This window comes from Vitis riparia, chromosome 12, assembly GCF_004353265.1.
Source record: "Vitis riparia cultivar Riparia Gloire de Montpellier isolate 1030 chromosome 12, EGFV_Vit.rip_1.0, whole genome shotgun sequence".
Classification (NCBI taxonomy): domain Eukaryota; kingdom Viridiplantae; phylum Streptophyta; class Magnoliopsida; order Vitales; family Vitaceae; genus Vitis; species Vitis riparia.
In genome coordinates, this window is record NC_048442.1 from 2553837 (window position 1) to 2578452 (window position 24616).

General features: G+C 31.6%; 3 protein-coding genes across 4 annotated transcripts; 2 read left to right on the top strand and 1 right to left on the bottom strand.

The window, feature by feature from the left end:
• Positions 1-4019, top strand: LOC117925851 (ras-related protein RABD1). 2 transcript variants are annotated; one of them, XM_034844963.1, is made up of 8 exons: positions 1-100; positions 212-284; positions 411-458; positions 553-600; positions 1776-1847; positions 2629-2784; positions 3534-3637; positions 3808-4019. In XM_034844963.1, exons 1-8 carry the CDS (start codon positions 87-89, stop codon positions 3899-3901), a joined length of 609 nt encoding a protein of 202 aa, XP_034700854.1. In that variant the 5' UTR covers positions 1-86; the 3' UTR covers positions 3902-4019. The 2 variants fall into 2 exon arrangements, with proteins under 2 accessions (XP_034700854.1, XP_034700855.1); XM_034844964.1 differs by lacking the exon at positions 553-600.
• Positions 4020-6770: 2751 nt separating this feature from the next.
• LOC117925871 (ras-related protein RABA2a) lies at positions 6771-10024 on the bottom strand. Its single transcript, XM_034844981.1, has 2 exons — positions 9755-10024; positions 6771-7430 (listed from the first exon to the last, which is right to left on the bottom strand). The coding sequence occupies exons 1-2, from the start codon at positions 9917-9919 to the stop codon at positions 6948-6950; spliced, it is 648 nt and encodes a 215-aa protein (XP_034700872.1). The 5' UTR covers positions 9920-10024; the 3' UTR covers positions 6771-6947.
• A 7777-nt stretch (positions 10025-17801) lies between these two features.
• LOC117926571 (elongation factor 1-gamma-like) lies at positions 17802-21687 on the top strand. Its single transcript, XM_034845707.1, has 8 exons — positions 17802-17868; positions 18375-18418; positions 18741-18890; positions 18959-19019; positions 19097-19149; positions 19318-19419; positions 20246-20762; positions 21124-21687. Exons 2-8 carry the CDS (start codon positions 18410-18412, stop codon positions 21501-21503), a joined length of 1272 nt encoding a protein of 423 aa, XP_034701598.1. The 5' UTR covers positions 17802-17868; positions 18375-18409; the 3' UTR covers positions 21504-21687.
• The last annotated feature ends 2929 nt before the right edge of the window (positions 21688-24616 follow it).

Sequence of the window (24616 nt, forward strand, 5' to 3'; positions counted from 1 at the left end):
ATTTATTTGACAGCTTAGACTGAGTGAGAGAGAGAGAGATCACTTTCCCTTCCATTTTCCCGGAAAATCTTTCCTTCTGGCCAAACATGAGCAACGACTAGTATGTCACTTTTTTTCTTCTTCCTTCTATACAAACACCTCCGCTTCCACTTTTTTTCTTCTTTTTTCCCCTCACTCTTTCCGCAAATTTTAACACTAACTTTGCTTGCAGCGATTATCTGTTCAAGCTTCTGCTCATCGGAGACTCGTCTGTCGGAAAATCGTGCCTTCTTCTCAGATTCGCCGTGAGTTGGCCTTCTCATGGCGTTGGACATTTGCTCTGTTGTTGAATTTTTTTTCTTGATAGGGCATTAATGTTTTGCTTGGAAGTTGGTTTTGTAGTTAATCAATGTCAACTTTTGTGATCTCAGGATGATTCGTATGTGGACAGCTACATTAGCACCATCGGAGTTGATTTCGTGAGTCTTTCTATATATATTTGTTGATAGTATAAGTGTTTGTCTTGTGGATGATTTGAATTGAAAATTTCGGTTTCTTTTTCTTTCTCGTTAGAAAATAAGAACTGTGGAGCTGGATGGGAAGACAATCAAGCTGCAGATTGTGAGTAAAGATCCTTTTTTTTTTGTTTTTGTTTGTTGTTTTCGTTTAACTCTGAAATTTCAACAAATAGAATTTTTCTGAGCATTCATTTAAAATAAATTTTGGTTATGTTTGGGTGTTTGGAAATTTAGAGGAATTTAATTTGGATGGCAATTTGATTCATCTCTAGAATTGTATTCAAAGACTAGCTATTCTTCATGTTCTCTTGCTGACTGATGGGTTTTCCCATTTCTAACTCATACTTACAATCTTTTTGTCGGTTGATTCCCTACTTACCAATTTTGCAAAATGTCTCTTTGAAAGAAACTGTAATGAATAGTGGGGACACTCCTAAATCAAATCTAATTGCTCACATTTCCCGAGTACAAGCATTGATCAACCAGTCTGAGTTTTAGTGATCTCCATTTGGTGATCGAGAGCCTTAAAAGCACTACATTCAGATTTGGTACGATTTGATTTGGCATCTTAGTAGATTATTATATACATATTAAATAGGTGGAAATACCCAGTGCACTTTTTTGGAATTATCAAGACAGTTTTTCCTTTTGAGCCTTAAAGCTCAATTACAACGGGTTTCCCTAATCATGTAAATTAAGAAAATCTGGTACTTGCACTTATTATTTATTTTATGCTTATAAATATTGCTTAGTTGGAACTTATTTGCAAGGATGCTGCACTGTCAATTGGTCATAACACTTTTGCTACTCTGGTGCATTTCAAGATTTCAATTTACAGTTAGTAATTAGGTTTTCTTGGAACAATTTATAGTGTCAAATAGAGATCTAAAAATGTTTATGATGATGTTAGAATTAATTGTTCTGAATTGTTTATGGAAGAAGAGGAAAATTCTATAGATTTCTTAACTCGTCTTTTACGTGGCTTGCATTTCATGAGAAAATGAATACCTAATTATACAATATTTGTTATAAGTATATGTGCTAGTGCCTATCTTATAAATCATTTGATACCTATTACCGAGTACGATCATAGGAGAGTATATGTCAACTTCATTTGTATGTTTTTCCTTTCTCCCTTGTTTCACTTTTGATCATTGCACTTTTATGCTCTTGGAACATTTGCATTCAAGAGAGATTCATTTTTGTAATTGTTTAAGAGAATCTTCATCTTGATTTTGTGTAACATTTGATGTAGTTTCTACTTGTTTGTCCGTTCAGTGGGATACTGCTGGACAGGAGCGGTTTCGGACCATAACAAGCAGTTACTACCGAGGAGCACATGGGATCATTGTAAGAAAAATTTCCCTTTAGCTTTCTACATGGGACCATTTATTTGTGCAATAAAACTTGAGTCCCTTTAATGTGATTCTTCTTTCATGCATTGGATCAAGATTGGGGTGACTTTTCTGGTTCTGGTTCTGGTTCTGTATAGAAGTATGCCTTGCTTAACAGCGATGCTGAGTGCAAATACGGTTCTTCATCCTTCATATTTCTAGGATCACTTCTTATTTAACATTAAGTTGACTCACATCAAGTTCTTACATACATTCCAAACCTTAGATCTTCAATTCATGAAGATCTTGTTACTAATGAGTAATGAGAATGTTTTTGTCATTTTTAATCAGTATATATTCAAATGAGAGTGTGATTTTGTCATTTTATTTATATATATATTCGACTGAGATGCTTATCACCAACTTTTATCCTTGGAATACATGGACTTAACATCAATTTTCCAGATCAAAATTTTTTATTTGGGAATTGTGGGTCAAGGTCTCACATAGTAACACTTTATTTTGTAACATTTCACAAATTGGAGTATGTTTGGTGGTGATTTTAGGAAGCGTTTCTAATATTTCTAATACTTAAAAGATAAAATTTTTCAAGTGTTAAAAAAGACTAAAAACACTTCCTAAAATTACTACCAAGCGCACTCTGAAGGGCACTTCAATTTCCCAAAACTAAAAGAACATCAAATGGTATTTTTATTTAATGTATTCAAAATGCATTCATTTCTTTATTGAGGTTGTAATATGCTCAATATTTCTTACATGCATCATGATTGCAACAGATTGTCTATGATGTTACTGAGATGGAGAGCTTCAACAACGTGAAGCAGTGGTTGAATGAGATTGATAGATATGCAAATGACTCTGTGTGCAAGCTTCTTGTTGGGAATAAATGTGATTTAGTTGAGAACAAGGTCGTGGACACAGAAACTGCAAAGGTATTGTTTGTTATTGTAGTTTGAATTCTCATTTATTGAATCCAGCTTTGTTTGGTATTCTTGACTACTGATTTACTGCTCAACAATTCGATCTAGGAACTTCTGTGCTGTTTTTCTGCTAAAAAAAAAGAAACTTTCTTGCTGTGATTGTATATTTTCATTTGAAGCTAGATATATGCATATCTCTTCAAGTCCCCATCATTCTCTGGAGAAATGGTTAAAGTGGAGCATTGAACAAGTTTCAAATACTTAAAGAGAATGCATGAACGGTATTTTCATATAAATTCTAAAATACATTTTATGAGGAGAATTTTAGTTTGCATTGATTTCCAAAAATGTCTGTTCGAGACATTTGACGAGTCCAAACTTGCATGGGTTATGCCTCAAAGAGTTCCCATTCTAAAGAGTGAACTTTTGCAGGGTTGCGCTTTTCTTTTGAGCTGCTTATTTGGTATTTACCTCTCCATATTTCTAGAATTCTGCATGGTTGTATATAAGTTGTTACCCGGCTGCATGAAGTAGCTTTCCTTGGGGTTTGCAAAATTTGTTTATAATTATAGATAATTTATTGATTGATGCAATACAGTCCTACAGCAGATGCCAAAGGATCGACATATATATCAGTAATGTTTCTTAGCATACAATTTCTGTATTTTGGGGGGAGAAGGGTGTGGCTATCGTTTGATCATACTTCACTGCCTATCCTGGTCTCACTTATCGTCTCTGTCCTGGACCTATACAAACTGCAGGCATTTGCAGATGAGCTCGGGATCCCTTTCCTCGAGACAAGTGCTAAAGACTCAATCAATGTGGAGCAGGCTTTCCTAACTATGGCTGGCGAGATTAAGAAAAAGTAAAGCAACTTCTTTCTTTCCCATTTTCCTACTTTCAGATTACATAACCTTTCTTCACCAATTCATATACCCTGATTACCATTATTGATTACATCCTTCTTACTGCTATAAAAAATGGAGTCATCTCTTTTGCAAGTTTCTACAAAGTAATCTCGAATTTCATTTGCAGAATGGGCAACCAGCCAAATGCTACCGCCCGGTCATCAAGCACCGTTCAAATGAAGGGACAGCCGATTCAGCAGAACAGCAACTGCTGCGGTTAGCTATTTTTATTTGTTACTTTTGAAACTCTGTTGTAAGATGGTGAACCAGGTGGTAAATATTTGGTAGACTGAATGTTATCATATCCATCTTTCATAAACAATTACCCACATTCGCCTCTCAAAACCCCCACTCAACCTGTGAAAAACAGAAATGAAAATGCTCACAATGTCTCACAGGATCGGTTTTGCATGCTTGATAGAAGTCTTAGAATGCGACATATTTGTCTCAAGTGTCGGCGAATTTTTTGGGAGGAGTGTGCCAGTAGGACATGAAACATTTTGCCTGTTTTCATACACAAGTAGTCAAGACCTGGGGCCTTGGGTTGTGGGGGAGATAAGATTTGAGTAGATTGGGAGGGGTGGGTTTGTTAGCAGACAAGATTCAGCTACAAGATTGACCGACCATGTCTTTCATTTGGAATTCCGTAAGGGACAAACATCTGATAATTGATGCCAGTGTATGTTTGCTTATTTTTCTACCTTCAAGAATACGCCCAACTAGAGTGGTTCTTGGAGTGCTAAACCGATATCAAAGGTTAGGAAAATGATTTTCTTGTATTAATGAAAAAATGGGAAAGAAAATCAAATAGGATTAAAATAAGTTAGAAATTTATATATTTTTAAATTATTTAATTTTTATAATAAGGATTTATTCTAAATAAAATGAGTTTGAAGCATCGTATATTTATGTTTTATTTTCTTTCTTTCTTTCTTTCTTTTTTCCTTGTATTTTCCTAGAAATCAAACATAACATGAAATTTCTTATGTTTGATAGGGTTTACCTGCAACAAACAAGAAGGGATTGGTAAAGTTTTAACAATCAAGTTCTAAAATGTTTGGCGAATGATTTGGAATGGTTTTCTTATTTAGTACTTTATAGTAATAATAAAATTTATGGGTCTAATTGGGAATTTGAGGACAAAAAAATCAGAAAGCACGTTTTGTAATAAAAAATTGTGTGTATGTGTGTTTTTTTTTTTTAAGAATAGAAAATAGAGTGTTTTTAGATAAATTTTTTTAGTTATTTTTATTTGATTTTTGAAAATTATTTTAAAATAATTATATAAAAATTTAAATTAATTAAAAATAAAACATTATATATAAAAATTAATTTTAAAATATTTAAAACATGTAAAAAAAATATTAAAAATATTTTAGGTTTCTAAACATATTTTTTTTTATAAAACATAGAATAATAGTTTATAAAAACTGTTTTTGAAAACTATTACCATAAAATATTTTTGTTTTAAAACTTTTATTTCTCGTAAATTGATCACTCTTTACCCGAAGTCGCGAGTGGCGTTAAATTCGATTTAAGTTTTTACAAATATAAAACCGTTAATATTTTTAACGCAGCTTATTTGGTGTTATTGAAAAAAAAAAAAAAAAACTAAGAGGTATATGCTGAAAGCATAAATTAATCAGATCAAAATTTTACCTACGACATTGAAAAGTATTTAATAAAAAGAAAAATGTAAAATAAAATTGAGTTTGCAAAAACAAAATATTTAAGTCCTCTTTAGTAACTGTTTTAGAAAATAATTTTAAAAAATAACTTTTGAAAACTATTTTGTCATGATTTGCAAAATAAAAATACATCTGTAAATTTAAAATATTTTAAACTTATTTGTAATGTTTTTAAAAATAATTTTTATATTTAATATTTTATTTTTAATCATTTTAGGTATTTATATAGTTATTTTCAAAATACTCAATAAAAAACAAGTAAAAATAACTTTAAAATATATTTTCTAAAAATACCATCTTTTCTATTTTTTAAAAACAAAAATTAGTTTTTTTGATGGTCTAATCTTGTTTTTTCTTTTTCTAGAGAGCACAAAACTGTTTTAGATAACAGTTGGGTTGTTTCTCCAAAATCTAAAAATTGAAAATAATTTTTTTTCTTTTTTTATTTAGGAGAAAAAAAAAATTATTTTGAAAACAATTTCCAAATAAAACCGTGTTTTAGAAGGGAAGCAAATGACAAACTGATGTTTTCAAAAACTAAACATAACCAAAATATTTCCGAGAAACCTGTCGGAAAGTATATGCTCCAAACAGAGTACCTTGGGATCAAATTCCATTTCTGACTAGGAACACAGAAGGAATGAATCCTGTGTGTCCCACAGCAAGTTTCCCATGAAAATTATGTAAGTACGGAGGGAGATTTCGATCCTAATTCCTAACATTCCTCAACATGAAAACTGCAATGAAAATGAAGGGTTTCTAGAGGACAGAAATGGTATTCTAGAAATTTAAGGAGGATGATGATTGATGATCGTTTTACATTTAAAATGAAATTATAGTATAAATCCGCAGATGACGCTAACAAACCAATCAGGGGAAGGGAAGGAACTTCTCAGTAATGGGTGTAAGGAAAAGTTTACGCCACCGATCCTTCCCGGTCCGCAGTCAACATGAATTTACAACTGCTAAAGTAAGGAATAAGAAAGACAATATAACCAAGGGATTTTTTTAAAAAAAATACAATCATTTCAATTTTGTTTAATTAAAATATAATATTTTTAAAATTATTTTCAAATCTATTATAAGGGGATGTTTGATAAGCCAACTTAATAATTTAAAATAACTAATAATTTAATTTAAATTATTATATAAATTAAATATATTCGATAAAACAACTTAGAATTAAAAACAGTTTTATAGAATAAGTAAAAATAATTAATTTATTTTACTTTTTTATCTTCGTTTACCTTAATTATCTCAACAATATCTTTTATTATTTCACAACTTTCATTATTACTCAGTCTCCTTTACCCTAATTATAATTTATGAAGATAAATATGCTAATTTAATAATTTAAAATAAATTATCAATTAATTTAAGATAAATATGCATAAGAATCACCTTATGCAAGCACGCCAATAAATAAAAAGCCTTAAAAATAATCCCAATAACAAACCATGAAATATAGTTCGGAAGTAGATATGAAAAAAAAAAAATGCAGATTCAAAACAATAACACCCCAATTGGGAGAAAAAAAAAAAGGAGGATAAGAAAAGAAGGGTAAACTAAGATCACCTTTTTAGAATGAAGAGCAGCAAGTCTTCTTTGTGTTGGTGTCGGATCCGTCGACTACAAGGGTCTTTCCTTCTTTGATGCCAGCAGGTGCAGGGTCATCAGAAGAAAGGGTCTTCTTGCTTATTATCCTGTATATCTCTCCAAGAATTGTCTGGAAGGCCTTCTCAACATTGGTTGCTTCGAGGGCTGAAGTTTCGATGAATGAAAGCCCTTCTTTCTCAGCAAAACCCTGTGCATCCTCTGTGGCAACTGCTCGAAGATGCTTCAAATCAGTCTTGTTTCCAATTAGCATGATGACAATGTTGGAGTCAGCGTGGTCCCTCAACTCCTTCAGCCACCTGCTTACATTTTCAAAGGTCGTTGGTTTTGTTACATCATAAACTAGAAGAGCTCCAAGGGCACCCCTATAGTAGGCACTGGTAATTGCTCTGTACCGCTCCTGCCCTGCTGTGTCCCATATCTGAGCTTTCACAGTTCGTCCCTCGACCTGTAACAATTAATACAATATAAAAATAACCATAAATCTACAACATGTAGAACACTTTTCCTAGTCAACAATCAACATGTCAGATGCTTTTTAATGCACAACAATGTCTAAACTTGTTAATTACTAGTCTGACCACTTGAAGGAGGTTGTCACCTTTCTTTTGCTTCTCAACACTGACAATAGCAGTTTATAATAATACTAATAAAAGACTCCATTTTTTTTTTGATAGGTAAAATAAAAGTGTCCTATACTTAAAAGGAGGTGCCAATTAAGAGTCCTATACACTGGTCACCAAAAGGCACAACCAAGAGAAAAGAGGGGCTATAAAAAAAACACCTCCCCTCAACGAGAACCCAACCAATCAATAAAACTGATTAAAGACAAAGGACCATCATCTAATAAAAGACTCCCACATAAAACTCGAGGTAAGGTCTTGAACCTCCATATTTTAAAAGGGTTTGGTTGAATTTTAAGTTGAAGCTAGCCGATGGTGTCCTTCCTGCTTTTGTCTTATTCCATGCAGAGAGGCAAGATAATGAGAGAGATCTCGCCCATTTTGGATAGATTTAAGCACATGATTCAAACTACTTTAGAAGTATATTGCTGATAAGGTCTAGTTCATCATGGTAAGGTTTATTTCACAGTTGGCTGATAGTTGGCCTCCTGTTTTAATTTTTCCCCACAGAGAAGTGGGTTGTCGAGAGAGATCTCAATGACTGTCAGATAGATTGTACATGATTCAAACTACTTTAAGAATATATTGTTTTCCATACTCTTAAGAGTCTTGCATCAAATTGGACACATTATATTTACTTGATAAATATGCAGACTTTCCTTGTATGTTGAGGCAGAGTCACATCTGCTGCAGCTTTCCCAATAATAGCAAGTGAATCAGCTAAATTGATGTCAACCAATCTCCTCATAGTATCAAAACCTCAAATTTCCTTTCTATACTAATTTAATTAATTTCCTCCTGTATGATAAATTTGTTGTATGCTCTCTATTCATGTCAACTTTGTGAAATTGATTCTTAGGTCCAATCTTAGAACAATTAAATTGTCCACATCATTGTATTAAAGAATTTGACACACAAACATACGATTTCTTACCTTCCACGCTGAAAAGACGCTCTTAAAGCATCTGCAACAGACCCATTTTAAATTTTTATGTGGTCATTAATAGCTTTTCCATCATTTTAGAATTAATTCATTGTAAGCCAAACATGAGAATATAGATATAAACAACTAGTGATGCCACTTCCTCAAAAAACATAAAAATTGATCCAATCACATCATACACCATAAACTAAAATATAAAATATGAGAAGACCGTAACTAGTTAATTCACATACTATGTTAAAATATTATTGTTATAATCTCATTTCTAGATGATATTTAGACACCCTCCAACATTATGGTTTAAAATAGAAAGTTAGCATGAAATAATTGGATTCCAGTTGCTCACCCCAAATCAACATGATTATGAAACATCATTGACTGATTGATCGACATTGCTTGAAGATTGCTGAAAATTTCCAAGTTTAGTGTCGGGTAACTTCTTATCATAAGCAAAGAAACTTCCATGTCCATTCAAAATGGGTTGAATTTCAGGACTTGTTTCAAAGTGGAAATGAAGGTGGAATTTTCAAAACATTTTCATTTTCATAATTGACATGCTCATTTTGGATCATTTTCAATTATTAGAGTGCTTGTCTTTTTAAACTAAGAGAAACATTTAATGTTTTTAAAAAATAGCCAATTTTCTGGAAATTTTCTCAAAAATGTGCTAACAACTATGTTTTCTTTGTCAATTCCAATTTTCCAAATTTCAAAAATGAAAAAAAGCCCTCACCCCGTCTACCAAACAAGCCCTAAATTATTGAGATACAGCGACTACTGCTTACACTCCTGACTTAAAATAACCAAATGAAAGTTACAAATCTGCCTTAGTTTACACTATCGGCAGTACAAATTTAGTACTAAGGATTTCCATTTGTATAAAACATAGTAAATGACAAATTTCTCCCCGAATTTCAAACATCACGCCAAACCAAATCTTCCACTTGCAGTCCACGATTCAATTAATCAAATCAAACAGATCGACCACATTTCCAACAACAAAACCACTAAAACTGATCCGAATTTCAAATAACATTCCTCAAATCCAGATCTACAATAAACTTCTAGAAAAAAAATAAAAATTCAATTGCATCAAACCACACATAATCACTCCAAATCAAATAAACACACACCAAACATACTAAATTCAAAAACAAAACATATGACTGACAGTGTGTATGTATGTACAGATGTATAGATAGCAACCTGAAGTGTGCGAGTGGCGAATTCAACGCCGATAGTAGACTTAGACTCCAAACAAAACTCGTTGCGAGTGAATCGGGAGAGGAGGTTGGATTTGCCGACGCCGGAATCGCCGATCAAAACTACCTTGAACAGGTAATCGTACTCCTCGTCCGGTCTTCTCGCCATCTATCTGGCCCGTTTGGTTTGGTTACTGTTTTTTTTCTTTTCCTTCCCGAGAAAAGAAAAGAAAATCTCAGAAGCCCTAGGAAATCGCCTGAGAGAGAAAGTCTGAGCGGACAAAGCGAGTAAGAGAGAGTTTCCATGAGAGGTTTCTTTATATGACCAAAATGCCCCTCTGAGCTGTCAGACCATCATTTGATTTCACCGATTTGCCCCTAGACTTTTCCCCAAATTCCCAATCCAATTAATTTGAATTTTTTCATTAAATTTGATTTTGATTCCCAAAAAAATAAATAAATAAAATATATACCAATTAAATAAATTCAAAATTCAAATCATTAAAATAAATAAATTTTAAATATAGAATTAATAAAACACAGCTTTATTTAATTATACTATTTATTAAGTTACAATTTGGATATGCTTCTATTTTTTCCACGATTAGACATATTGGACATTTTCTAATTTTATTTTTTTATTTTTAGAAATGAAAAATGAAAACATAATAATTATGTAATAAAAATCAAGAAAAATATTTTTGATGCCTTTTTAAAGTAATTTTTCAATTTTTTATAATGATATGTACGAAGTATCTAATTATTAGTTTGATTAAAAAGAGTACGAAAGTATTAGGGTGTGTTTGATAACTCTTTTTAAAAACAATTCTAGAAAATAGTTTTTGAAAATAGACTTTAAAAACTGTTTTAGGATTTTTATAAAAACAAAATTTTGTTTAAAATTTTAAAATGTTTTTAACTTGTTTTTATATTTTTAAATATGTTTTAAATATAATTTTTACAGCTTATATTTTATTTTTAATCATTCTACATATTTATATAATTATTTTTAAAATAACCCTTAGAAAAAAATGAAAAATAATTAAAAAAATGTTATCTGAAAACACTTTATTTCCTATTTTTAAGAACATAAAAAACAAAAAATAGTTTTTAATTACCAAAAGTGTTTTTTTTTAATAGAAAATTATTCTAAAAAACGGTTCTCAAACATACCGTTATTTTTCATTTTGAAATTCTTTTGATACTTTTCTCCTTTTAGTCATCTATATTTAGATTTTCACCAAATTAATTAAATTATATATTCTAAATTAATTAGCCAATGTTTTTAAATTAAGGTTTATAAATATTTATTTTGATTTAATTGAGTTTTTCTACCATTAATTTTTATCATCCACACATGATGAGTGACATTTTTCAAAATGTACTATAAGCTATAATTTAGAAAATAATAGCATTTTTCTTATATAAAACCTTTTAGTTTAATATAAATCTTTAAAGTTATGTTTGATTCCTATAAAGTTTGAAAGAAAATGTGAGGGAAAGAAAATAAAGAGAAAATACAGAAAAAAAAAGAATGAAGAAAATAAAAATATTTTTATATACTACTTCATTTTTTTGCATATTTAAATCTTTTATATAAAGGTTAAATAATTTAAAAATATACAAATTTCTTAATAATTTTAATTATATTTAACTTTTAAAAAAAATTTCTTTCCATAATACTTTACGTGAACCAAACATAGTATAAAGAAACATAATGAATCTTAAAAAAAAAACTAGTAGTTTAAGGCAACATTTCCCCACAAATTAGATTACCCCATCTAATCAAAACCAGGGATCAAAACTCGAAATTCAACAGGATCAAGTTAAATAATAATTGTTTATCTTGTAACACCATCTTGCACCCAACTTTATCAGTGAAAGATAATTAGTCAAACCAAATAGAAACTTGGGTTAACTAATCTCATACATGCCACATGGGGGGATTTTAAAAAGCATATGGTTGGTGTTCTTATTTCTTTGCTTAAATTTGGGATTACATCATTGCACCAACTTTGGATAACAATATGTTCATTGCCTTTCTAGAGGCACATGATGCCCTCAAAGAGGCTACTATGAACTAGGGTTTTTGCATAGAAAGAACATTTCATTCATCAAACAACAATACTTTTTTCATCCATTTGCATGGCCAAATCCTAGTTATTTGAGTATCTTACTTAATAAGAAGAAACATCTATGAGGACGTATAAGCGTCTTGTTTAAATTATGGGTTAGGACGAAAGACAATTTTTTCGATATCAATCATTAATATCGGTACATAGGATAGAATGAGCCAACTCCATTCATTATTTCAATGTTAGTCTTTTGTTTTTAGTGGATAACCACGGATAACCATTTTAAGTATCACCTACATTGGATGCTCGATTCTAAAAAAGGATGCGAAAGGTTCTATCATGAATTGATCTATCGAGTATCCATTTGTTTTATGGATCTCAACTCCATCAAACCCTTCAAATAACTTACCATGTCAAAAGGGTTAAACAACAATGTGCTTTGTTTTTTGGAACCGGTTTATTATTTTGTTTGTATATTTGAGAATAGTTTTTTTATTAACACAATAGATTAGATTTTTAAGTTATGTTTGGTTCCTGTAAAATATTAAGGAAAGAAAAAAATAGTAAGAAAAATGATTTTCTCATGTTTGGTTTTCCTATAAAAAATACTAAAAAAATCAAATATAATTAAAACTAGTTAGAAACTTATTCATTTTAAAATTAATTAATCATTATATTGATAAGTTAAAATAAATAAAATAAGTTTGAAATAACAAATAATTGAGTTTTAATCTATTTTTTATTTTCCTTCATTTTTTCTCAAATTTTATGGAAACCAAATATAACCTTAAACATTTCCATTTTTCATTTTTATCATTATTGGAAACATAAATTTATTTTTAAAAATATAATAAACATGCTAGAAAGGTTATAATATTTTTTTACCTTAGGATTTGAAACATCTATAAGGACGTATAAGCGTCTTGTTTAAATTATGGGTTAGGACGAAAGACAACTTTTTCAATATCAATCATTAATATCGGTACATAGGATAGAATGAGCCAACTCCATTCATTATTTCAATGTTAGTCTTTTGTTTTTAGTGGATAACCACGGATAATCATTTTAAGTATCACCTACTTTGGATGCTCGATTCTAAAAAAGGATGCGAAAGGTTCTATCATGAATTGATCTATCAAGTATCCATTTGTTTTATGGATCTCAACTCCATCAAACCCTTCAAATAACATACCATGTCAAAAGGGTTAAACAACAATGAGCTTTGTTCTTTGGAACCGGTTTATTATTTTGTTTGTATATTTGAAAATAGTTTTTTTTTATTAACACAATAGATTAGATTTTTAAGTTATGTTTGGTTCCTGTAAAATATTAAGGAAAGAAAAAAATAGTAAGAAAAATGATTTTCTCATGTTTGGTTTTCCTATAAAAAATACTAAAAAAATCAAATATAATTAAAACTAGTTAGAAACTTATTCATTTTAAAATTAATTAATCATTATATTGATAAGTTAAAATAAATAAAATAAGTTTGAAATAACAAATAATTGAGTTTTAATCTATTTTTTATTTTCCTTCATTTTTTCTCAAATTTTATGGAAACCAAATATAACCTTAAGCATTTCCATTTTTCATTTTTATCATTATTGGAAACATAAATTTATTTTAAAAAATATAATAAACATGCTAGAAAGGTTATAATATTTTTTTACCTTAGGATTTGAAACATCTATAAGGACATATAAGTGTCTTGTTTAAATTATGGGTTAGGACGAAAGACAACTTTTTTAATATCAATCATTAATATCGGTACATAGGATAGAATGAGCCAACTCCATTCATTATTTCAATGTTAGTCTTTTGTTTTTAGTGGATAACCACGGATAACCATTTTAAGTATCACCTACTTTGGATGCTCGATTCTAAAAAAGGATGTGAAAGGTTCTATCATGAATTGATCTATCAAGTATCCATTTGTTTTATGGATCTCAACTCCATCAAACCCTTCAAATAACATGCCATGTCAAAAGGGTTAAACAACAATGAGCTTTGTTTTTTGGAACCGGTTTATTATTTTGTTTGTATATTTGAAAATAGTTTTTTTATTAACACAATAGATTAAATTTTTAAGTTATGTTTGGTTCCTATAAAATATTAAGGAAAGAAAAAAAATAGTAAGAAAAATGATTTTCTTATGTTTGGTTGTCCTATAAAAAATACTAAAAAAAATCAAATATAATTAAAACTAGTTAGAAACTTATGCATTTTAAAATTAATTAATCATTTTATTGATAAGTTAAAATAAATAAAATAGGTTTGAAATAACAAATAATTGAGTTTTAATCTATTTTTTATTTTCCTTCATTTTTTCTCAAATTTTATGGAAACCAAATGTAACCTTAAGCATTTCCATTTTTCATTTTTATCATTATTGGAAACATAAATTTATTTTTAAAAATATAATAGACATGCTAGAAAGGTTATAATATTTTTTTACCTTAGGATTTGCTTCATTGTCAATAATCCTAGACATTCATACATTAGGAAAAATTTACTGTATGAATTTGGTAAGCATAGTATAAAACATAGTGTAAAATCAAAGTTTGGCTAGTCTCATTTTTTATGATAATAAAATAAAGTTTAGAACTAATGATTATATTTCAAGTGTGATTAGGAAAAAAGATTTCCAAAGTGACAATCACAAAGACAAAATCAAACCAAATGGAAATTCATAAGAAGAAAAAGACCTAAAAAAAAAGTATTTTTCAAGACCTAAGTTTCATAAGATCTCTTTGTAAAGTTGTTGCTGCACTAGGTTTTTCATGCATTACATTCTTTATTTATGCACTAAAATCATTCAAAATTTATTTTGTTTTAAATATTTTAAAATAAAATGATTTCATGTTTTCAACTAAAATCTTGTGTAAAATGTTTTCCAATCTTATTTAAAAGGTTTTAAGTTGAAAAAAATGGTTGTTGAGCTAAAAACAGCTCAACCGGTTGAACCGGTTGAACTGGATGAGGAACCAGTCGACCTATTCAACTCAATTGGTCAAGGGGTGCAAAAACCTTCTCTCTTGTCTAGAATGCTTGTTCAACCGGTCAAGGTTCAACCTCAACTGGTCGAGTTTCAGTCGAGGAGGCAGTCAAAGGGTGGTCAAGGTTCAACGACCACCTGTCATACATTAAATGCTAACGACTAGTGAACCGGTTGAACATGAGCTTGATCAAACAAACCCCTATGTTAGCCCAAGGGTTCTCCTAATCGGGTTTTGATGATAACAAACCATGGTTAAGTGACTAATTGGTTTAATGGTTAAGAATCTCAGGCATAAACTCGAAAATTCATCAAAAGACCAAATGGATACAAGATCGAGATGCTTGGAAGACTTGTGATCATAAGAAACTAATATAAAATGAATGCATGAGTGCACTTAGGATTTTCACACATTTCATGCAACTTAGAAAACTCAGTTTATTCTTTAAAACTTCGATTTCATTAAAACTCGAGTTTTTAACAAATGTACCTTAGGCAAAATGTTTTATAATTGGCTTAATAATTTACCTAAAGACCTTACCTAAGTGTTAGAAAAGAAATGAATTGAAAAAGAGATGTTTTCAAGGCCAAAAAGCTCAATTGGTTGAGGCTATGCCCAACCGGCTCAACCGGTTGAGGAACCGGTCGACCGGTTGCCCTCGTTCGATCGAGGACCGGTCGAGGGATGCACAAAAAGTTTCTCTCTCTCCCAGTAGCCTTCTCTTCCCGGTCGAGGTCCGGACGAGGCAACGGTAACCTGTTAAGCATTAAATGCTCCAACGGCTAGTGAACCGGTCGACCCCTAGCTTGACTGATCGAGGTTACCTTTTGCTGTTTTTGACTCCCGAGTTTAGAAACCTATAAATCGAGAGCTTCGCTTCATTTATTGACAAGAGAACACTTGCAATCAATTGTCTACCTACTTGTTCTTGACCAAAAAGCTCTCATTTCTTTCTTAGTGCATTAAATCATCACTTGCATATCCTTTAGTTCACTCTTGTGTGTCATCCTAGGTTTGTCTTGTATTTGAGCTATCCTTAAGTTAGGTTGAGAGATTCGTTCTTGTAAAATCTGAGTGTTAAAGCCTTCAAGAGGCTTGAATCTTAAAGAGATTATGCAAGAGCTCATTGGAGCCGGAATTCAAGTGTAAGAAGATTGGAAGCTTGGTTGAAGCTTCAAGTTAGTGGAACTCTCACTCGGTTAGGAGATTGAGGAGAGTGGACGTAGGTAAGGAAGTGTCGAACCACTATAAAACCCGAGTTTGAATTCTTTAACTCTATCTCTTTATTTTGCTTATATTGTGCTTGAATTTGTTGTGATTGAAAAGATTTTAAAAACTCAATTCACCCCCCCCCCTCCCCCTTTGGGTGTTTTTCTTAATTAAGTATAACATTTATTTTCTCACCCTCAATAGCTAATTTAACATTTTTCCTATATAAAAAGCCTTTTAATCTTCATTTTTTCATGTACTTAACTTTCTTAAATATTTCTTGAATATATTTGAGCCTTGGGAGAGTGTTTTTTAGTGCACTATTATTCTAAAACTTGCATATCATTAGTGCATCATTTAATCCTAGTTTTTCTTGTACATTTAAGTCTAAAATTTTGTACTACGATTTTGTGAGATTAATTCTTATCTTTTGTAAATCTTTGAGAAGAAATCACTTGAGGGGTTGTTCAAGAATGAAGTATCTCTTAAGAATTATAAAAGGTGCTTGGAACCAAAAGTCCAAGAGAGTGGATTACAATCATAATTCAATTGTATTGCTTAAAGACTTGTATTTAAAGCATTGAATTAGTGGAACTTCAAGCTTAGGATTGAAGTTAAAGGAGAGTGAACATAGGTTGGGTTGCGCCAAACCACTATAAAAATCTTGTATTTGCATTTTCTCTTCCATATTATTTTACTTTATATGCAATGGGCTTTATATTGTTTTATTTTATATTTGCATATAATTGTCTCTTACATTCATATAATTTAAATTTGCAAAAATGAACCATCACCCTATTCACCCCCCTCTAGGGTGATTATCTTATATTGGATTAGCCTAATTTTTCTAATACATAGGATGAGGGAGAGAGATATGGAGTGAGTGGGAGTAATGAAACACATTATAATCTCACATCTAGGCTAACATCTATATAAACAAAAATGTTTATTTGTTGATTGCCTTCAAAAAAGAGAAAATATATCTAACAATCAAAATTTTTTAATTATTTTTGTTCTTAATAACATAAAATAATATGTTGTTTTCTATTTTTTAGAGTTATTTTAAAAAATAATGAAAAATAATTGAAAATAAAGCATTACATAAAAAATTGTTTTTAAAAAATATATAAAATAAGTTGAAAATATTATAAGTTTCCAAATAGTTTTTTTTTTATTTATTTAAAAAACATTATAAAATTGTTCTTGGAAATTATTCTCAATTTATTTTTGGAAAATATTTTCAAAAACTATTTTATAATAATTATTGGTCATGTACCAACACTTAATATCCCTGCAACAAGGTATCTCCCAAAGAATTTTTTGAGCATGTCCCTCGTAAGTTTTAGTCAATCTTTCAAAGAAATGGGCTATGATTTTTTTAAGGAATTTTTGTTATACAATTTCGATATTTTCTAGGTTTAAAGTTATGCGTTTAAACTCATAATTACTCTTGATGTAACGGTTCGGATCATATATTACTTGCACAACAAATATGGACGGTGCTCATGCCTTGACCGACAGAGAGACCCACATCCGGTGCCCATCAAATATAAGGATCAGTTGAATAGGAATGAGGCAGCCAAACACGGCCTAATAAGGAAGATGGGAAAACCGGGTTGGAATCAAACAAGACTAATGTCCGAATATTCAAACCCGGTTGATAACCCGACCCAAAAATAATAAAATAAATAAATAAATAAAAAGACCGAAGCCTATTAATCTGACCCTTGGATCCTTTCCCTTCTCTACAAAAACCCTAGGTTGCATCCCTCTTCACTTTTTGTCTATCACTCTGCCGCACTTCTCGTGTGCCTTCGGAAGAACTCTCCTGGTCAAAGGTACTCTCTCCGACCCCAAATCCGAATGACTGGATCTCAATTTCCTTAATTCTTCTTCTTCCACAGTTTGCTTTCAGTTTGCTCCTTTCGCTTGCATTGAAAATTGTTTCTTGAAGTTGAAAAAGTTTCGATTTCTTTTATGTTATTTGGGGAAAAGATTTTACCATTGATAAGGACGTGAATTTTGGTAGCTTTATTAGAATATAGATCGAACGAGGCGTAAAGTTTGGGTCTTTCTCTTAGGGAATGTTTTCTAGTGAAACAAACGGGAGTTCTGATTGTGTCTTTTTGTCGGGTTTGTGGTTCATTTAAGTGAGAAGTTTTTCTAAGGAGAAGGATTTGAGTTTTGGTATTGGGTTTGATGGAGAGACTATTTAGCCGGAGAATTAAGCGAATTGAGTGTAAAGTTTGGGTTTTCTATTTCTTTTTCCAATGTTTTCTAGTGAAACAAACGGAGGTTTTGGTTGTTCCTTTTTGATGGGTTTGTGTTTTGTTTATGTGTTCAGATCTAAATCGAAGGGAGACGTTTTTCCGATAAGCCATGGCTCTGGTGAGTTGATAGCATATTTTTCTTTTCACGATTTTTTTTTTCAATTGGCTTAGTGTGAAAAACATGTTTGTTTGGTAATTTATGTATTCCTGAGACGCCCTCATGATGAATCGAACAAGGAAATTAATCTTTTTACCTAATCACTTAAGGTGGAAAGTTGGAGCGTCCACCTGGCATAACAACTCCCTTTATTCCAAATTTTCTTTTGTTTTCAATTTTGGAATTTTTGCAATTTGGGGAAGAAAAGCTGTTGATAAAGGATTTGATTCTGAGCATACTGATTATCTCTTGAAATAATACATTTGTTTGACTTGCTTTGCAGGTCTTGCATGCAGGGAAAACGAACAAAAATGCTTACAAGACACTCATTGCTGCGGAGTACAGCGGTATCAAAGTTGAACTGGCTCAGAACTTTGAGATGGGTGTCTCCAACAAGACTCCCGAGTTCCTTAAGATGAACCCTATCGGGAAGGTACAGAATCATCTGTGGTACTTGAGTTTAGGTTTTTAATATTCTAAAAGGATGTTATTTTGATGTAGGTTCCCGTGTTGGAAACACCTGATGGTCCTGTATTTGAGAGCAATGCCATAGCACGTTATGGTGGGACAACATTCATGGTTTTCCTTATGTTCCTTTGTTGCATAGAGTGAAACTTACAGTTTTATTTGTTGCTGCAGTCACACGATTGAAGGCTGACAACCCCCTTTATGGCTCTTCTCCAATTGAATATGTAAGATTTTCTGTTCCAGTTGATTTTTTTCCTTATTTAATTTTTGTTTATTTACTCTAATTTGTTTCTGTGGTGTGTTCATCACTGCCCATAAATGTATAAAAACAAGTGTTGTTGCTTTCTTGTGGACAATTAGGCTTATTATCTTCTGCCTCTTGTTTTTCCCAGGGCCACATTGAGCAGTGGATTGATTTTGCATCATTGGAGATTGATGCTAATATTGGGCATTGGTTTAGACCAAGGATGGGACGTGCTGTATACCTTCCACCGGTTGGTCCATTATCATCTTTAATAATTTTTCTCATTTCTCTGCTATGCTTCACTCCACGCCTAGAGGCAAGAAAGGAAAGGGGGTTGGGTGGAGTCAATATTCTTGTTTGCCTTTGGACATTGAATGGAAATCAGTATTTCCTATGAATTTTGTCATAGCATTGAAAAGGAGTACTTCTGTCTGTATGGCATTGAATTTGACATTTATCATTTCACAGTAAGCTTTCTTTGCTTCTTGGGAAAAATGAGCCCAAAAATGGAGGCTCTATAAGTCCAAATTTTCTGCTTGCATGGAATTGCATTTCTTGCACTTTTTCTGGCATTGAAAATTGTCGAGTTTTCCCATTTATGAAAATTAGGGGTAGAATGGCCAAGTAAGAAAGCAGTCAACTGTTCCAATAATTTTGTGTCCTTCAATGTCTCTTTGCTCAGGAGACGGATATTTATTTCAATGTTTCTTGTGTTCCCTGTCTATTTCCTTTTTATATGCAGAAACCAAACATGGATTTCTTCTTTTTTTTTTCCCACAATGCTGTTGATGGCACAGTGACTTCTCTTGAGAGGATGGACATGTGCCTTCCCATGTGATCACAAATTAATGGAATGATTCATTTTTCATGTGTCATTTCCTATGACATAATGATAAACTATACTCCTAAGTAAAGACATTTTTAGGGTTCATTTGTAGTTGTAATATTGTTCTTTAATCTATTATTCTTCACAAAAATTTTAATGTTCTTACATCATAAATGCATTCTACCCTTTTGCTTTCCAGTTTAGCTCCTTGATTGTTTAATCCTTCCTGATCATAGTTTTCTGTGTATAGTTTGAGGAGGCTGCAATTGCTGCATTGAAGAGAGCATTAGGTGCTTTGAACACACATCTTGCTTCAAACACTTTCCTGGTTGGGCATTCTGTCACCCTGGCTGACATTGTCATGACATGCAATTTGTATATGGGATTCAGTCGGCTCATGACTAAGAGCTTTACCTCGGAGTTCCCTCATGTTGAGAGATACTTCTGGACCATGGTTAATCAACCAAATTTCAGCAAGATCTTGGGTGAGGTAGAGCAAACTGCATCAGTCCCACCTGTTTCGTCTGCAAAGAAGCCTGCCCTGCCAAAAGAACATGCCAAACCAAAGCACAAGGATGAACCAAAGAAAGAAGTCAAGAAGGAGCCAGCAAAGCCCAAAGAGGCTCCTGTTGGGGAAGAGGAAGAAGCACCAAAACCCAAACCTAAGAATCCTCTTGATCTGCTGCCCCCAAGTAAGATGATTCTGGATGAATGGAAGAGACTCTACTCAAATACCAAGACCAATTTCCGTGAGGTTGCAATTAAAGGTATCTCTCTCTTTCTTTTTCTTTCTTTTTTTTTTAATTAAAAAAATGAAAAAAGAAATCTGTTATGGATGCAAGCCTCTTTTCTCATCTTCTATAAATGGTAATCCTTATTGATGCAAGCCCATTACAGGTGAATTTGACTTGACATAGTCAGTCCACTATATTAGGCCTTCCCACATAGGAATAATTGGAACTCTGACTGAGCAATTGTTATTATTTATACTTATTTTGTGGGCCTGGGCAGCTAAGCTGTGACAACAAGCCTAGTTGATAAGTTGCTATGGTTGCTCTGCTTTCTACTTCTCATTCTTCAAGGTTTAAAACTTTGAAGTTCACAATGAATATGTTCATGATTATGCAGGATTCTGGGACATGTATGATCCCGAGGGATATTCTCTTTGGTTCTGTGATTACAAATACAATGACGAGAATACCGTCTCATTCGTAACTCTGAACAAGGTTGGTGGATTCCTTCAGCGGATGGATCTGGCACGCAAGTATGCTTTTGGGAAGATGCTTGTAATCGGCTCAGAGGCCCCATTCAAGGTGAAGGGGCTGTGGCTTTTCCGCGGGCAAGAGATACCTCAATTTATAATTGATGAGTGCTATGACATGGAACTCTATGAGTGGAAGAAGGTTGACATCTCGGATGAGGCCCAAAAGGAGCGTGTGAATCAGATGATAGAAGATCAGGAGCCTTTTGAGGGAGAGGCTCTTCTGGATGCCAAGTGCTTCAAGTGAGAAAACCATCCCTAGCTGAAAGGATATGTTTTTGTTTTTTATTTTCCTGGTAGAGCTTGTTCTCTCTTCCTTTCCTAGACAGATTGAATCCTTAGTTTATATTTGTTATTTAAGTGATACGTTACCTATCAAAAAAAAAAATTGTTATTTAAGTGATATGTTGATTTCTATGCTTGTTTGTGAACTTGATGTTTGATTTCTCATTTCTTTTGTTGTGTATGAGAAATAAAAAATCAAACATCAAACTCTCAAACAAACATAGAAATCAACATATTCATTTTGACTTGATGAGAAATAAAAAATCATACATGTCTATGTGACTTGATGTATGCATGATAGAATTGATTTTGAATATATTGATTTCTATGTTTGTTTGAGAGCTTAATGTTTGATTTTTTATTTCTTTATTTTGTTGTATATGAGAATAATTTGATTCCCTTTTTTGTCATAGGATGTTATTTTCTTTTTCTCGTTGTCATAGGATGTTATTTTCTTTTTCTCGTGACGAGAAAAAGAAAATAACATCCTATGACAAAATGCAGTTAAAAGGGAATCAAATGATTCCATATATAACAAAAGGAATTAGGAAAAAAAACCAAACATCAAGCTCTCCAAAAAACATAGAAATCAACATATTCAAAATCAATTCGATAGCGCATACATCAAGTCAACATAGTCCTTGTGTTTGTCATTCGATCATTTGCTGGATGTATATAAGCAAGATGTTTTTCTCATCGCATGATGCATGGGGTGAGTTGAAAATTGTTAGTCTTGTGAAAGTGAAGACCTTGAAATGGCTTGAAAACAACTGTATTATTCCTCTTTCGGGTCTGCCCTCTTGGCCGTTTTGGTTGTATTGAATATTGACATTGCGGATGGTAGGAAGTTCAAGGGATCTGCCTCTGACTATATAAGAGGTCTCACCACCAAAGAAAACTGTGGGCACGCCTAGCTGCCTGCTCTGTTCTTGAACCTCTTCAAGAAGGGTAATTGGTCTTCTATTTCCAATTCTTTTTTGGGCATTTAGCGTTGAAATTTCTTTGCATTTAGGTTCTTCATCTGCATTCTCCCATGAATAACCAAAAACCCAGGAAGGAGACCAATCTGCCCAATAGATTCATCTCATTGTATGATTCTGGTTTTTGGGTGAGAAAGGGAAACTACAGCTGTTCTGATGCTCTCATTGACAAGCCTAGAGAAGAACTACTGTCGAGATATAGGTGTTACTTCTTCAGTCTGTACCAACAGAATCTGTGTCCGTGCGTGCATGCCCGTGTTCTTAGAAGACGGGTATAAATCCTTTCAGGGTACCGTAGGAAATCTGAGAGCCCACTTTGACTGGCAATCTTTGAATGCTGATGTGCTTTTCTTCTTTCTATTCTTGCATTAGCATTTAGAATTTAATTTCATTTGCATTCTCAGATGAATTACCAAATGCCTGAAACGATATCTCTCTCTGCATCATGATGTGTCCAAGGGAGCCTAGAAGAGGCTTAGATCTTGTTTGTATTGGCTTCTTAAAATGCCATGGGCTTTCCTCTTAGCTCTAGTTGCTCCATTAAAATAGTTTGTGATCAATGAGCATTTCAATTCTAACTCTCTCTCCTAAATTCCTTGAATAACTATAAGTGATTTTTCAATTTTGTTTCATTGAAATGCTCTCTCTAAAAGCATTTTTTTTAAAAAAAATCGATTATTAGGTGTTTCTCGGGTAAGTATTGTAAGTGATTTTTCAACTTTTAAAAGTACTTTTTAAATTTTACCCAATTCTTTAACTTTTTTTTAAAATGTTTTCTTAGGCTAAAAGTGTTTTTTAAAATTACTTTCATATGGACTCTATCCGTTACATAATTATAGTCCTAAAAGCATTTAAAAACCTTTTTATGGTAAAAAAAAAAAAGAAGGGTGTTTGATAATATTTTAAAAAACATTTTTGAAAATTTTAAAAAACCCTAAGAGTGTTTTATAGAGAAGCACTTCCATTTCTTTCTTACTCTCTTTTTCCTTCTTCACTTTCTTTTTATAAAAATGATTTTTGAGTTTTTTTAACGATATAAATGTTTATATATATATATATATTTGTGTAATAAAGGTTTTGGTTTTATTATAATATTTTCTTTTTTTTAATAATGGTTAATTTATTATTATTAAAAATATGTTTTTTAACTTATGTAATATATTAACAAAAATATTATTTGAATTACTTTTCTAAATTCTCATAAAAATGTTTTTCATAAAAATATCGTAAAAGAAAACACTTTCAATGAAAACACTTTCACTAGAAACCGGGTTGAATTCATTTTTTTTTGTGAATATTGTAATTTGCAAACATCTACATGAAATTTTTAATTCTAATTTTGATTTTGATTTTTTGATTTTTTTTTATATTTTCCCTCCCAAACAAGGGCATAAGAATAAAATTATACATGTTCTGTTTTTTAATAAATTTTATAATTTATAAATATTTCAATCTTGATTCCCTTATTCTCTTTCTTTCTTCTAAAGTCGTAAAGCGTCGGTTTGAATTTGAAAAAGCAAATAATATGCTACATTGAATGGAGCATATTGAGAAGGTGTGGATGCCGTTTAATGCAGAGTTTAAGACCAAAATAATTTATTTGTAAAAAAAAATGGTAAGAATAGTACCCATTTCAAAATATTTTTATCAAAGTAATCTTCTTTATCCACGTAAGCATCCACATGGATTTTTATTCTTTAAGGGGAAAAAACCACCATTGGTGTTTGTGGTTTTAAAACCTACAAAAATATCCTTAAAACCATAGTTACAAACTGTGGTTTTACAATTTCCCTTAAAACCACAGTTAGTAACTGTGGTTTTACAATTATTTTTAATCCGCATCTATTTTAATGGTGTTGTAATTTTAATATTATTTTTAAAACATTTTTTTTATCAAAATAACCATAAAACCACAGTTAGTAACTGTGGTTTTACAATTATTTTCAATCCACGTCTATTTTAATGGTATTGTAATTTTAATATTATTTTTAAAATATTTTTTTATCAAAATAACCATAAAACCACAGTTAGTAACTGTAGTTTTACAATTATTTTTAATCCACGTCTATTTTAATGGTGTTGTAATTTTAATATT